Raw genomic sequence first — 14,986 nt, 5'->3', positions numbered from 1 at the left:
AAGCCCCAGAAGCATTAGTGCAATGGGTTAAACCCTTGGCCTGGCAGGACTGCTGGCTTGAAGGTTGGATTGCTGACCTGAAGGTTGCCGGTTCGAATCCAACCCAGGGAGAGCACAGACGAGCTCCCTCTATCAGCTCCAGCTCCACGTGGGGACATGAAAAAAGCCTCCCACAAGGATGATAAAACCATCAAAACATCTGGACATCCCCTGGGCAATGTCCTTGCTGATGGCCAATTCTCTCACACCAGAAGTGACTTGCAGTTTCTCAAGTCGCTCCTGACATGGAAAAAAAAAACTTTACAGCTGTATGATTTTCCTCCCTTCTCACACAAGATTCTGTTATACTAAATTTAATCCTAAACCAGGACCAGGCAACTGTATTAGTATCGGAAACATTTTTAAAAAAAATTTTTTTTTGGCAAACCCAGCCTTCTAGCCAGTGCCATATAACAGTATATTTGGGGGTTTTGGAGCTGGAAAAGCTCTAACATTAGTTCATTTTCTGAACCTGTGTGTGAGGCAGTTAGGGTGCAACAAGCAAATCCACTGCATTTGGAGATGCTAAGGGGGAGTATTTAAGGCCTGGAAAAAATCACTAATTTTGAAAGACCACTTTTCTCCCAATATATCTCACAGCAACATGTAAGAGCGTGGAAATGATGGAAGAATATTTTGGCCTCTGCCACCGGACAGAGAAAGAAGGCTCATCAGACAAAGGAATAAGGCACTTCCCTTGTCTTCCAGAAAAACAAAGGTGTCTGACCGGCTAGAGAACTATCTGTTGCAATGAAGATGTTTTCTACTTCACTTTTAGAAAGAATACTTAATTCAAATTCCCAGTTTCCTTAGGACTGCAGAACAGAAGGTAAAGTTACTAGACTGTGCAAGGGAGAAGGGTGTTAAAGGGCATTGTTTACAGTCTGTTGTATGATGTCTTGAGGATCATTTGCTCCACCAGCAGAATACAATTATTCTACATAATAAAGTTAATAATAGAATACTATAATTACAACTTGTAATCAAAGAGAGGGAGCTTAAACAGACAGTACTCAGAACTAAGCAACAATTTTGCTGAGGAGTCCTGATTTTAACCACTGCGGCCAACCAGTTTCCTATGCACAATGCCTTCCTCTGACACTGAGTGGCAGGTGAAGAACACAATGTTAGTAATGTCTTACTAAATCATTCCCATTTTAAGAGGCTTTGAAAATTTCTTTTCTTTTCTGTATACCTCAATCAGCAAGAAAGAGGAATGGAAAAGACTCCCCGCGCCAAATCTTACCTTAATGGTGGCTTTGTTACCCTTTGTCCTTGAATATAAATTTGGAGTTGCAGATTGGGAGAGAATATCCAGGTAGGCGAGGTATTGCTGAGGAGAATTGGCAAAGTTCACATCCTTTTCCAGGCCTACATTCATGTTGCTTTCAGGACTTTGCTTTGAAGTCCTATGGGTTAAAATGAGAATAGAGGTTGCTCACACAATAAATCATGTACTAAAATTAAAACAAAAAATCCCATCATTATTATATTTAATTTTCAAATATGCAAAGGCATACAAGAAACTAAAGTATGTCAGACTTACAAAGTATTCCTTGTAAATACATGGAAAGTATTAGGGTTTTTGTGTGTTTTCTGGGCTATATTAGCCATGTTCCAGGAGCATGCTCTCCTGACGTTTTGCCTACATCTATGGCAGGCATCCTCAGAGGTTGTGAGGTATATTGGAAAATACTAAGCAAGGAAGGTTTCTATATCTGTGGAAGATCCAGGGTGGGAGAATGAAATCTGTCTGTTGGAGGTCAGTGTGAATGTTGTGATTGATCACCTTGATTAGCATTAGGGTTTTGTTTTTTGGAAAGGGCATCTTCTACTCAGTCCATCAATCGTGTTCACATTTCTTACCTTCTTCCTATCTGGGATTGTGGGATTTTGTGAAATTTTCATCTTCCAAAATCCTCATGAACAAAACAGCATTATGGCAAATAAAATGCGAGAGCATTTACCTTCGTAAATCAGACTCTTCTGATGAGAACGTCTCAGGGTGCCAATCATGGATCTTATGGAGATTTGAGAGCTCATGTGCAACAACGTACTGTGTATAATCATCTTGCCATTTAAAACCTGGAAAATATTAGCAAAAACACTGTTTTATGGATGTGGCAGTTTAGGAAAACAAAAAGTTGAAGAGAAAACAAGCCAAGATTCTGCATCATAGAAGCAAATATAATCAACAAAAGTTTCAGCTGCGGAATGAGTTTTTAGTAACTTTCTTCTGGTGCTAAATGAAGATCCACAGAGATTTCTTCCCTTGCAAATCACTGTGCTAATCAGACCCTTCTAAATACTATACAATGCAAAAAATGCCTGTGCTTTTAAGATGCTGTCTTCCAAGAAGACTGTGGGTGTTATGATGAGATTTAAAAAGGAGATTATACTTAATGGACTTTTAGTGTGTCTTAGTCACTGAGGAGCTATAAACCAGCCTTACCATTTAATAGGGTTATTTTTGTTTAGTTACAGAGAATAGGTATATGGCAACAAGTAATATAAAAATAAAAGATAAGAAGATTCAGAACTGAATAGCAATATATAATTCAAAGAAAGTTTTCCAAGGTGAGTGGCAATTCTCAGGACTCGCAGCATATTCCAAATATTGTGACTTGTTGGTGTCCATTTAGGCTAATTTGTGGGCAATGTGTGGCCCTACAGAAGTTCATAAACTAAAACTCCCACCGGCCCTAACCAGAATAGTCTGTAGTGAAGGACCATTGTGGTTCGATATAGTAACATTCCCACACCTGGTTTAGGAAAAGGTAAAGGATTTTTGGACATGACTAAGGGCCCTTCTAGACAGGCCCTACATCTCAGGATCTGATCCCAGGTTTTCTGTTTATCCTGGATTATCTGGCAGTGGCGACTCATAATCCAGTTTAAAACAGAAAACCTGGAATCAGATTATGGGATATAGGGCCTGTCTGGAAAGGCCCTAACATTGATCTAATGTAAACAGTTGAAATGGGCTGTAGGTATTAGATCTAGGGACCAATTTGTGTCTTCTTTATAGACAAATGTTATGACAATGAGCTTTAAACAAGGGCAAAGTGTTGTCGTGGAAGCAAATTCCAAGCAATTATGCATTAATTACATGCACTACTGATCATATAGTAATTATACTTTGAATAATGATACAATCCCAAGAATAATTGTTGCGTTTATAAATGTTATGATTAGCACTTTTAGTTTATATAGCCTCACTACCTTGAAGCTTCTATAATTATTTAGTATCTATATATACCATCATCGCAATTACTGACATTTCGCCTCCCTAACCCCAGCACACAGAGCAAAATATTAATCACTGATACTGTTATCGCTGGGTTAATTTTCTTTGTTCTGTTAATCTGAAGGACACACACATGCGTCCTATGAAAATTGACTTCATGAATGCCACCAGTTTTACTAGCACTAAAATAATGTCTACATGGTTTGGAGAGATGGTCCTATTCTTTCAGATACGTCCATAATCAAAATATTGTTCTGTACACATCATACAATGGCATTATAAATCATATGACCATTTCACATGTGCCAGAAACTATGCTTGAATAATGAGTAGGGCATCAATTTGCATTTGTTAAAAATGAATGGAAAACAAAAATGATTTGGCCATATCCATTGTATATTTAAATGTTGAAACATTTGTTTTATATTTCACAAAAAAAACCAGCTTGATTTGCCTCAGATACATACATTGGACACTGCTGAGATCATACCAATGCTAGAAGATGGAAGAAAAGAGAAAGTTGTGTCACCAACTAATTGGATGAAAATATCTTTTTATACAAGATCTCCATATCATGGAAAGGTTACAAGGAGAGTAATGTAGCAATCCATAGTTTACCATTTCATATGTGGGCCTACTTCCCCTCCATCCTCTCATCTGCTTCCATGATCACAAAGAAAGTGAAAACAACCATGTCATCATTTCTATTTCTATTTTAACTGGGATTTCTCCCAGAGAGTAGAAAATGGGGTTTGTTTTTAGGGGGAGGATTAAAATGCCCAGAACACCCCAGCTATGGGAGTTCTCATTCAAAGGGTAACTTTTCCAAGCTTGGTTTGTCCAAATATGTTAAAATTCTAAACCAGAGATGGAGTTTGTTTGGACAAACCATCAAAAAGTAGGGTTGTTGTATGTTTTCCGGGCTGTATGGCCATGTTCTAGAAGTATTCTCTTCTGACGTTTTGCCCACATCTATGGCAGGCATCCTCACCTCAACTCATCATCTCACAACCTCTGAGGATGCCTACCATAGATGTGGGCAAAATGTGAGAAGAGAATACTTCTAGAACATGGCCATTCAGCCCGGAAAACATACAACAATCCTGTGACCCCGGCCATGAAAGCCTTCGACAACACATCAAAAAGTATTTTATTTACAGCAACATTTATATTCCGCCCTTCTCACCCCGAAGGGGACTCAGGGCGGATCACATTACACATATAGGCAAACATTCAATGCATTTTAACATAGAACAAAGACAGACAAACATAGGCTCCGAGCGGGCCTCGAACTCATGACCTCTTGGTCAGAGTGATTCATTGCAGCTGCTCTCCAGCCTGCGCCACAGCCCGAGCCCAAAAAGTAGCTAAGCACAATAATGTATTGGTCAGGGCCGGCCGGAGATATTTTTAAATGTTAAGCGGGGGTGCTAAAAAGCGCCCCCGCCACCGGCCCCGCCTCCCACGCCCTGGCCCCGCCCAGCGTGCCCTGGCCCCGCCTCCCACGCCCTGGCCCCGCCCAGAGTTGGCCCCGCCCCCCGCCCAGCGTGCCCTGGCCGCGACCAGGAAGTAAGGCCCGAATGGCCTAGCTGTGCTGTGCGCGTGCGCACAGCACAGCTAGGCCATTTTGCCCTTAGTAACAAAGCAGATAGCCCATTCGGGCCTTTCTTCCTGGTCGCGGCCGGCGATCGCCCGGGCGATCGCCGGCCGCGACCAGGAAGTAAGGCCCGAATGGCCTAGCTGTGCTGTGCGCGTGCGCACAGCACACCTAGGCCATTTTGCCCTTAGTAACAAACTAAGGGCAAAATGGCCTAGGTGTGCTGTGCGCACGCGCACAGCACAGCTAGGCCATTCGGGCCTTACTTCCTGGTCGCGGCCGGCGATCGCCCGGGCGATCGCCGGCCGCGACCAGGAAGTAAGGCCCGAATGGCCTAGCTGTGCTGTGCGCGTGCGCACAGCACACCTAGGCCATTTTGCCCTTAGTAACAAACTAAGGGCAAAAATGGCTTATCTGGCTGTGCGCATGCGCACAGCACAGATAGGCCATTTTTGCCCTTAGTTTGTTACTAAGGGCAAAATGGCCTAGGTGCTTGTCGCGGTTTGGCGTGGGCGCGGGGATTGAAGCCCCGCGGGCCCGCGCCAACACCGGAGGCGTCGGTGGCGCTACGGGTCGCTGTCGACGCCTCGACAGCGCCCCTAGCAGCCAGCACCCGAGGCGGCCGCGTCAGCGGCCGCCTAGTAACAACCGGCCCTGGTATTGGTGCTGGTTGAAAAAGGAAACAGGCTCTTCTTGTTTCTTCTTGACCACATGAGAAAAAGAGGATGAACCTCATAAGCCTGAGGGTTGTTCATGTACTACTATAGATTATTAACTGGGGCAAGCTTTAGGGAGCATCCCTTTTAAAGCAGCTCCACTGGCTCCCGACAAGTTTCAGGCCCAATTCAAAGTGCAGGTGATTACCTATAAAGCCCTATACACTTTGGAACCAACCTATCTTTGAGACCGCATCTCCTGGCACAGACATTGAGATCTGCTGGGGAGGCCCTTCTCTCGGTTCCACCATCATCTCAAGTACGATTGGTGGGAACAAGAGAGAGGACCTTCTTGGTGTTGGCTCCCCAGCTCTGGATTACCCTCCCTAAAGAGATAAAATTAGCCCCCACTCTTCAAGCCTTTCAGGTGATTTTAAAAACATGGCTCTTTGGACAGGCCTTTGATCCTGAGTAATCTATGGTCAGCTTGATGACACTTGGATTGTTATGACAGATAGCCTGCCTTTCGCAGGTTCTGCTGTGTTTTAGGGATTTTTATAATTTTATACTCTTATAATTTTATTAGTGGGATTTTAGATGTGATGTTGATTTTACTTATGTTTTTGTATTTATACTTGTATATTGTTCTTTACATGCAGCACTTGGAGTGCTTCTGTAAGTCACCCCGAGTCCCTTAGGAGAGATGGTGGTGGGGTAGAATTATTATTATTATTATTATTATTATTATTATTATTATTATTATTATTATTATTATTATTCTAATACCAGTTTGATGTAAAAACTAAATGAGTAAAGATGCCAATAACTAAGGAGAAAGGAGAAGAGATGTAATATCTAGCATGCACAAAAGATAAACTTTTTATTAGTCCAATGTGATTTTGAAATACAGTTCTTTGGGGGCAATTAAAATTCATATTACTGCATTCTCAAAAGTGCTCAGTATCCATTTGTTCAGCAGCATGCTTTTTAATTATCCCCAAAGTAGTGTATTCCAAACCGAAATGGGCCAACAATCCATTAATTTTTACCCAGTGCTGACATTTCATTTATTTTTAGGTACAAACACAGACAGAGGGAAAGGTGGAAAGTTCTTTGGTTTAGACAACAATTGCATTGTTTCTGAGTTCTCACTTGATTTGAAATGCAGTAGGTCTGAAATTTTGAAAATCTGATGCCAGGGATGGGATATGGTAAAGTAGTATGATGCCAGGAAATTGGGTTGTTGTGGAAACAAGGATTGTTGACAAAACTTCAGTGAAGACACCCTTTCCCATGGTAACTCTTACAGAATTGAATTTTCCTTCCTAGGTGTAGATTTCCCCTCACATCCTTTTGTCTCACACCTATTTGTGACTAGGAGTCATATGTAAGTCTGATGTTTGTAATTCAAGGACATCCTGTATATGCAATCTAGCCATTTTTGGATAAATCACTATGGAGATACTGCTAGTATGTACTATAATCTTGTGATGGATGAATATACATGACTTTTCATTGCCGTGTCACAAATAGGGGGTTCTTCAACAGTTGGTAAACCCCACTGGGAAGAACAATAGACAAGCAAGAACATTTTTGTAATTTTCTCCTGGTGTTCAAATGCCCCAAGGCACTGTAGAGGAATTATTCTGCAGATAAAAACATGTGGAGCTTTGAACAACCCCACTGTATTTTCTGGAAAGAAAATAGGTTTCCTACACAGAATGATTACTTATCAACATTTTGAAATATTTGAATATAGGCAGAACATTGTAGGAATTTTTTCTGCCATAGTGGAGAGTAAACTACTATAGTCATTGTATGCAAAAAATAAGACACTCAAGGATCTGCATGTCTACTATAAACTTCCCCTCTCAACCTACCACCTATTTGGGGAAATCTAGATGCTTCAAACCCTGGGTTAGCAAAATATTGCTATTATGTTTATGTTTTAATTATTTTACATTATAAATTAATGCAGAAACTACCATTTTAAGGTGAACTGTAATTCTTATAGCCCATGCTTCAACAATAGCTATACCTAAGAACAATTAAATTTATACTTTGATTTTTTTCAGTTTGAGAGAAAAGAAAGAAATATCACCTACAGAACAGCTTACGCAACAGCACTAATACCAAGCTGACAACTGAAATCAAAATCAAGGCACAGAAACAGCAAATGACGTTGTTTGGCATTTTTCTGTCTCTTTTGTCTATACTACCACACACGGTGGATCACTCCTGGCCCACAACACAATTATAACGATTTAACACTGATGGCTGAGCACGATCACAGTAGTTCTGTTGTTCACGTATTATTTCCATGTCACTAATGTGAAACTGTACTGTGGGACACACAACTACCAATTAACTATCTCTGCTGGAGCTCCTAAAAATTGGGAATTCCCACAGATGGTTAATGGAGGGGCAAAACCCCTCCAGTTAAGGCAATGGTTCTGGAACGTTATTAAATATAAAATTATAAGAGAGGAGTATAATGAGTAAGTATTGACGCTCAGAAAGTAGGACTAGCTTGGAAATGATAAAGTTGACTTCTCTTTATATTCTGCAAGCAGAAATACACTTTCCTGGGAACTACTGAAAATATTTCTCCCCACATCTGAGCTGGAACATTTCACCATGTAGACCAGAAGGACTTCTTCCTACTTCTGTTCATCTGTTTGCTTATTACACTGAATGGTTTTTCCAGCTGCCTTTCAAAACTGCCAAACTCCCCACATGTCATACAATGTAAAGCATACAATTCAATATTGATATAAAAATTCATAAAATTACACATCAATTTTAAATAAACATAAAAATAGACTATTTATTTATCACAACTTCAACTCAAACCTTTAATGGCCAATGATAGCAGCATATAAAATTAAAAAATTTCAAATTGAAAGCAAAGAAAATGGCTACATGCAAACAATTCTCCTCTTTTGTTTTTTAAGAAATAATAGATTCAAGGACACTAATGAACTACTATAAACTCCGGCATTCTGCGTGTTTTGGGAATACTTTCATGATTCTCAGATATGCTTAATGTCTGTTCCCTTCCAGTGAAGCAACTGGGGGCAAATACCACAGAGTTCTTGCTACATATATGGCAAAAGTCATTGTTTTTTTGTATGGGAGATTAATGTAATGTTCCATTGGTTACTGCAATCCCTTGCATCTTCTTTCTTGAGGATTGGAATGTATATTGAGTATTTCCCATCTATGGGCAATTTTAAATCAGAATTAGAGTACATTCTGTCTACAGCATAGCGATGAAAGTCATTACAGGTTAAGCTTCCAAATGAAAAATTGTGTATTTAAATTTGGCAGGTTAGTCTGCATAGGTGCAGAAATGTACATTTTGAAAGTAGACAATGAGAGGAAACAAAATAACTTCTCTGGAGTAGTAACTGGTGCTGAAGCACTATATTCTGAATGAAAAAGTCCAGAAATCTCTTAGGCACAGTGAAGATACAACACTGTCAAATGTTCTTATTGTTAGGAGATTACTCTAAACTTTGCCTCATTCCTTAAGCTTTCAGCCTCTTTTTCTTTTTCATAAAAATTACATGTTAGATTTACACTAGTATTGTTCCTAATCATGCTTTCAAGTCGCAGCTTACATACGGTAGAATGATTTAAAAGCGTATTATTTACAATAGTACTATAGTTGGCCTGCGAATATTGAACATGCTGGGTGGTAAAAAAAAATGCTAAGAATGTTGCGAGCTTTCTTTTTCCAATACACAAAAATTGTACAGCACTACTTTTTTTTAACAGATGTGCCTTAAAATTAGATGGTGCTTGGTTAGAGACTATGACGGTAAGGTGTTTTTCCTCAAAGAATTCAATTCAGCCTTCCGTTTCTTGCTATTTAATTTCAGTTAGAAAATCTTATTTTGCTATTTTCTCAGCATTATGGCTCCTATGCCACGTGGGTTGCAATTTGTTAATGCCTCTGTTAACTGTCACAATGTCTGCAGAATTGTATGCGATCGGCTTCTCTGCTTTCACAACAAACAGGTCAACACATAGATGTGACTTTCTGGAGACGGCCTTCCCCATTCCCCCGAGAAGCAGCATTCTCTCTCATCTTCAGTCCCCATTTTCAGAGATTAAGAACAACAAACCCAAAGACTTTGGCATGCTTTAGTAGTGAACTTGCTCATTTATACAGCTCTTCTGTGCTCTTAGCATATCCATCAAAATGTGACTTTTATTGCCTCAAATTTTAGCATCTATTAGCAGAGACTAAATTTTTATGGCTTTATTCCCTCCCCAGTACTGTCATGCAATCTCAGCACAGACTGAAGGCTGAAGTAATAATTATGGAGAAACTGCCCATCTTTCATTAGAAAGGGCAACTGTTCAGATAAAATGGAATATTATTTACACAGGATTATGGACAGAGGGGGGATTAACATGCAGAACACAACGTGAATCTGTGTAACAAGATGTTTTGAACAACTGAGCTTTGGATAATAGGGAATTCACTGTATACTGTTTAAATTACTTACAATTTATACTGTGTTGCTTTATTTAAACTCCTCTTTTACTCTGGCATCAGATTGTATTTATTATACCTACTTTATTCAACAGGCAATACAGAAGCTTCTAAATAATTTGTCAGTATACCTGAGTTATCAGTGCTCATAAAATTATCCTTATTTGAAAAACTGACATTTGTATAACATCACTGGCATTCATCTGGAAAACAGACTGTGTGCTTAAGACTTCTTTTTTTAGTTTATAAAATGTAAAAAATATCTGTGAAGAGTAGTTCCATGAATATTTACCATTTGTCTACAAAAATGTAGCATGTGAAGTGCAAGGATAGGAGTACTAGGGCAGGGGTTCTCAAACTGTGCTCCATGGAGCCCTTATTACAACAAAGGCTGGATGGCCATCTTTTGGGGTGCTTTGATTGTGCTTCTTTTACTGCATGGCAGAAGGGGGTTGAACTGGATGGCCCCTGGGGTTTCTGGTATTATCATTAATATCATTATTATTACTATATATTATGACACAGCAAATAAGATAGACATGCTGGATCTCATATCACAAAATCACAAGTCGAACACTTCCCAAGTGTCTAGGACTGTGTGATGTATTTTCGGATGATGCGTGCAGATCCCAGCAGGGTGGCCTTTTGCAGCTGGCAGATCGTAATTTTGTCAATGTCTATTGATTCCAAATGCCGGCTGAGATCTTTTGGCACGGCACCCAGTGTGCCCATCACCACCGGGACCACCTGCACTGGTTTCTGCCAGAGTCTTTGAAGTTCAATCTTGAGGTCCTGATAGCGGCTGAGTTTTTCCTGTTGTTTTTCGTCAATGTGACTGTCACCTGGGATGGCGACATCAATGATCCAAACCTTTTTCTTTTCCACAACTGTGATGTCTGGTGTGTTGTGTTCCAGAACTTTGTCAGTCTGGATTCGAAAGTCCCACAGTATCTTTGCGTGCTCATTTTCCAATACTTTTGCAGGTTTGTGATCCCACCAGTTCTTTGCTGCTGGGAAGTGGTACTTGAGGCATAAGTTCCAATGGATCATTTGGGCCACATAGTTGTGCCTCTGTTTGTAGTCTGTCTGTGTGATTTTCTTACAGCAGCTGAGGATATGATCAATGGTTTTGTCGGTTTCCTTGCACAGTCTGCATTTTGGGTTATCAGCTGATTTTTCGATCTTGGCCTTAATTGCATTTGTTCTGATGGCTTGCTCCTGGGCTACAAGGATCAGGCCTTCTGTCTCCTTCTTCAGGGTCCCATTCGTGAGCCAGAGCCAGGTCTTCTCCTTATCAGCTTTTCCTTCAATTTTGTCAAGGAACTTTCCATGCAATGTTTTGTTGTGCCAGCTGTCAGCTCTAGTTTGTAGTGTGGCTTTCTTGTACTGTTTTTTTGTCTGCTGTGCTTTGAGGAGTTTCTGATTTTTGACTTCAATCAAAGCAGGTTCTTCACTTTGCTTTACATATTCTGCCAGGGCATGTTCTTCTTCTTTGACTGCTTGTTTTACTTGTAAGAGTCCTCTGTCCCCAGATCTTCTAGGCAGATATAGCCGGTCAACATCACTGCGAGGGTGCAGTGAATGATGAATGGTCATGAGTTTTCTTGTTTTTCTGTCCAAATTGTCCAGTTCCATCTGTGTCCAGTTTATGATGCCAGCAGTATATCTTATGACAGGTATGGCCCAGGTGTTTATGGCCTTGATGGTGTTGCCTCCATTGAGCTTGCTTTTGAGAATTTTTCTGGCCCTTTGTGTGTATTCTTTACTGACCACAGTCTTCACATGTTCATGCTTGATGTTGTCCAGCTGCAATATGCCCAGATATTTATAGGCCTCTGGCTGGTGACACTTTATTGTTTGGCCATTAGGCATATTTATGCCCTCACTTTCAATGATTTCCCCCTTCTTCAATGCCACTGTCGAACATTTGTCCAAGCCAAACTCCATGCTGATATCAGTGCTAAAAATTCGGACAGTGTTAGTCAGAGACTGGATTTCAGTTTCCATTTTTCCATACAGCTTCAGGTCATCCATGTACATCAGATGCGAAATTTTGTGAGAATTCTTAGATGTTTGATAACCGAGATTTGTTTTTTGTAAGATTGTTGACAGAGGGATCATGGCAATAATGAAAAACAGAGGGGACAATAGTCTCCCTGGAAAATTCCTCTCCTGATGTTGACAAGTCCATAGCTTTCATTTCCAACAAACAGTTCAGTTTTCCAGTGCTCCATCATGTTTTCAATGAAGGTGCCAACGTTTTTACTAATCCCGATGGCGTCCAGGCACTTGATGATCCAGCTGTGTGGGAGTGAGTCAAAGGCCTTTTTGTAGTCAATCCACGTCATGTGAAGATTAGCTTTTCGGCTCTTACAGTTCTCCAGAATCATTTTGTCAATCAATAACTGGTTTTTGTGCCCCTGCTTTTCCGTTTGTTGCCTTTCTGTTCATCTGGCAAGATGTTTTTTTCTTCAAGATAGTCTTGAATTCTGTCAGCTATGATGCCAGTCAGTAGTTTAAACATAGTGGGCAGACACGTTATTGGCCTGTAGTTTCCTGGTGCTGCTCCTTTTGCTGGATCCTTTTGTATCAGGTAAGTTCTTCCAGTTGTTAGCCATTCACTGATACTTCCTTTCTGCAGCATCTCATTGAATTGTTGGGCCATTTTTCCATGTAAACTAATCAGATGTTTGAGCCAAAATCCATGAAGTTGATCTCTACCAGGTGATGTCCAATTATTACTATTACTATTACTATTATTATTACAAAGGCTCGATGACCATATTTTGGGGGTGCTTTGATTGTGCATTTACTGCATGGCAGAAGGGGGTTGAACTAGATGGCTCCTGGGGTCTTCCACTGAAATACTATTAAGTTTATGTTGGTTAAAACTGTTCTTCATTTTAAATATTGTGTTGTTCTTTATTTCTATTCATTTTTTGCATTCCAAATGAGATATGTGCAGCATGCAAAGGAATTTGTTCATTTTTCCCCCAATGAGTTCACACAAACACTCTCTATCCATCTGCCACTGGCCCAGACTGTCTGTCAAATTTTAAAACACAATGCGGCCCCTGTATCTAAAAGTTTTCATATGTCTGATATATATACATTATATATAATAGGAGCCACTGGTGGTGCAGTGGCTTAAACCGTTAAGCTGCTGAACTTGCTGACCAAAAGGTCAACAGATCGAATTCTGGGAGCAGGATGAGCTTCTGCCAACCCAGAAGTTCGAAAACATGCAAATATGAGTAGATCAATAGGTACCGTTCCAGCAGGAAAATAATGGTGCTCCATGCAGTCATGCCGGCCACATGACTTTGGAGGTGTCTATGGACAACACTAGCTCTTCTGCTAAGAAATGGAGATGAGCAGCACCAACCTCCAGAGTCGGACACAACTAGACTTAATGTCAGGGGAAAACCTTTACCTTTATAACATATAATATAAACATATATTGAGGCTCCACAGGAAACTTTTGCTTCAAAAAGAGCTCAGAGGCTGAAAAAGTTCGAGAACCCCTGTATTAGAGCATTTAAAGCCATAAAGAGCACTGTTGCCCAGATATATAAGAAGTGTCTCTGTGTTTCTTCCTATCCTGGAGATTACAATAGGTGAACAGAAATATCCAAGCCCGAAAAGGAGTTCTAAATGTTCTGGTGGCTTCCTCCAATGTTCAGTCCAACCAAAAGATTTCTAGCTTTGCTTCTAATGCCTTCAGACATCTAGTTGCCCCTCTCACACTACAAAGAAAGCCTCACTTTCAAGAATAGCAACCAGTGAATAGCAACATGTGGAGTGTTGATCCAAATGGAAGTTATCAATGGATCATTACGCATACATCCTGCCAGTGGGTTGTAGTCAGTCTATGATTTTTCCAATATGCTCTGTGCCTGACTTCTAGCAGAACATTCTGCCATTATTGTATAGAGTAATTTTCTTTTTCCAAATGAAAGCATACCGCAGATTCTAGTTGTCATATTTAGAAAAGAGTCATTTCTTAATGAACACATTTTTAATGAACACAAGTAGAAGCCTACAAAAATTTTTCATATTTCCCTGGTATGCATCTCTTAGTATAAGGCTAAAGATCTGAAACAACAACAATAACAGCAGAGGCAGCAAAATCAAATAAGAATTCCTATTTTAACTGAGTCACCCGGAGGTGAGTATTAACTGAATCTATTGTAAGAAATCATTTGAGTTTTGCTGATTTGTATCAATTTATGTGCTTAACACTATATTTTCTAAACTTTGGAACACAACATGTCTTGCTTTTTATATACTAGAAAAAATCCATGGTGCCTTTACAAACCATCTATTTAAACCCCTCTTTAATGTCAATTTTCTGTTCTTCAAATTTGGTGCAGCTGATCACATGGCAGGTAAGACACGATCTCTCCCTACAGGCCTGCTTTGAAGATGTTGATTTATTGAGTGGCACGAAGACTTTGTCAAGAGAGTGTTCATGTTCCATCTGGTCCCTAGGCAGATGCTTCATTTCTAACTTCTATATTGGTTTTCAGCTAGCTACTGTCTGTTCCTACTGAGCATTAAGAATAAAATGGGCCAGTATAAATGTTTAAAGACGTTCTGTGTTATCTCCAATGAACAGCTCCAACATAGCCAAAGATGAATACAATTCCCCATTACACCATCACTCTGTGTGAAACTGACTCAAGCTTATACCCATTTGGGAGAAAATGATGTTAAATTCAATGGTACCTGATTTCAAGTAATCATGTACTAGGCAAAAGTATATAAGCTGCTGACTCATTTGGACAATGGTTATAAAGAAACTTCCAGATACACAAAGAACTCTTTCTTTTCTTAATGGAAAATCACACAATTCCAACACTGCTATCTTTTGGCCAAGCTGGCTTCAACCACAATGAACCACATACCTTAGAAGTAGGCTATAAGCTACTTCTAAGGAGCCT

At 40.1% G+C, this 14,986-nt stretch overlaps 1 protein-coding gene across 4 annotated transcripts in view; it reads right to left on the bottom strand.

The window, feature by feature from the left end:
- ptprn2 (protein tyrosine phosphatase receptor type N2) overlaps nt 1-14,986 on the bottom strand; it is a 612,886-nt gene that overhangs the window by 429,517 nt on the left and 168,383 nt on the right. For all 4 annotated transcript variants that reach the window (XM_062984600.1, XM_062984602.1, XM_062984601.1 and 1 more), the window contains 2 exons: nt 2,007-2,124; nt 1,286-1,448 (listed from right to left, as the gene is read on the bottom strand). In XM_062984600.1, coding sequence (XP_062840670.1) covers nt 1,286-1,448; nt 2,007-2,124 — 281 coding nt within the window. The remainder of the gene's footprint in view (nt 1-1,285; nt 1,449-2,006; nt 2,125-14,986) is intronic.

Source organism: Anolis carolinensis, chromosome 6, assembly GCF_035594765.1.
Source record: "Anolis carolinensis isolate JA03-04 chromosome 6, rAnoCar3.1.pri, whole genome shotgun sequence".
Lineage (NCBI taxonomy): Eukaryota > Metazoa > Chordata > Lepidosauria > Squamata > Dactyloidae > Anolis > Anolis carolinensis.
This window is presented reverse-complemented; position numbering and strand designations above follow the sequence as displayed.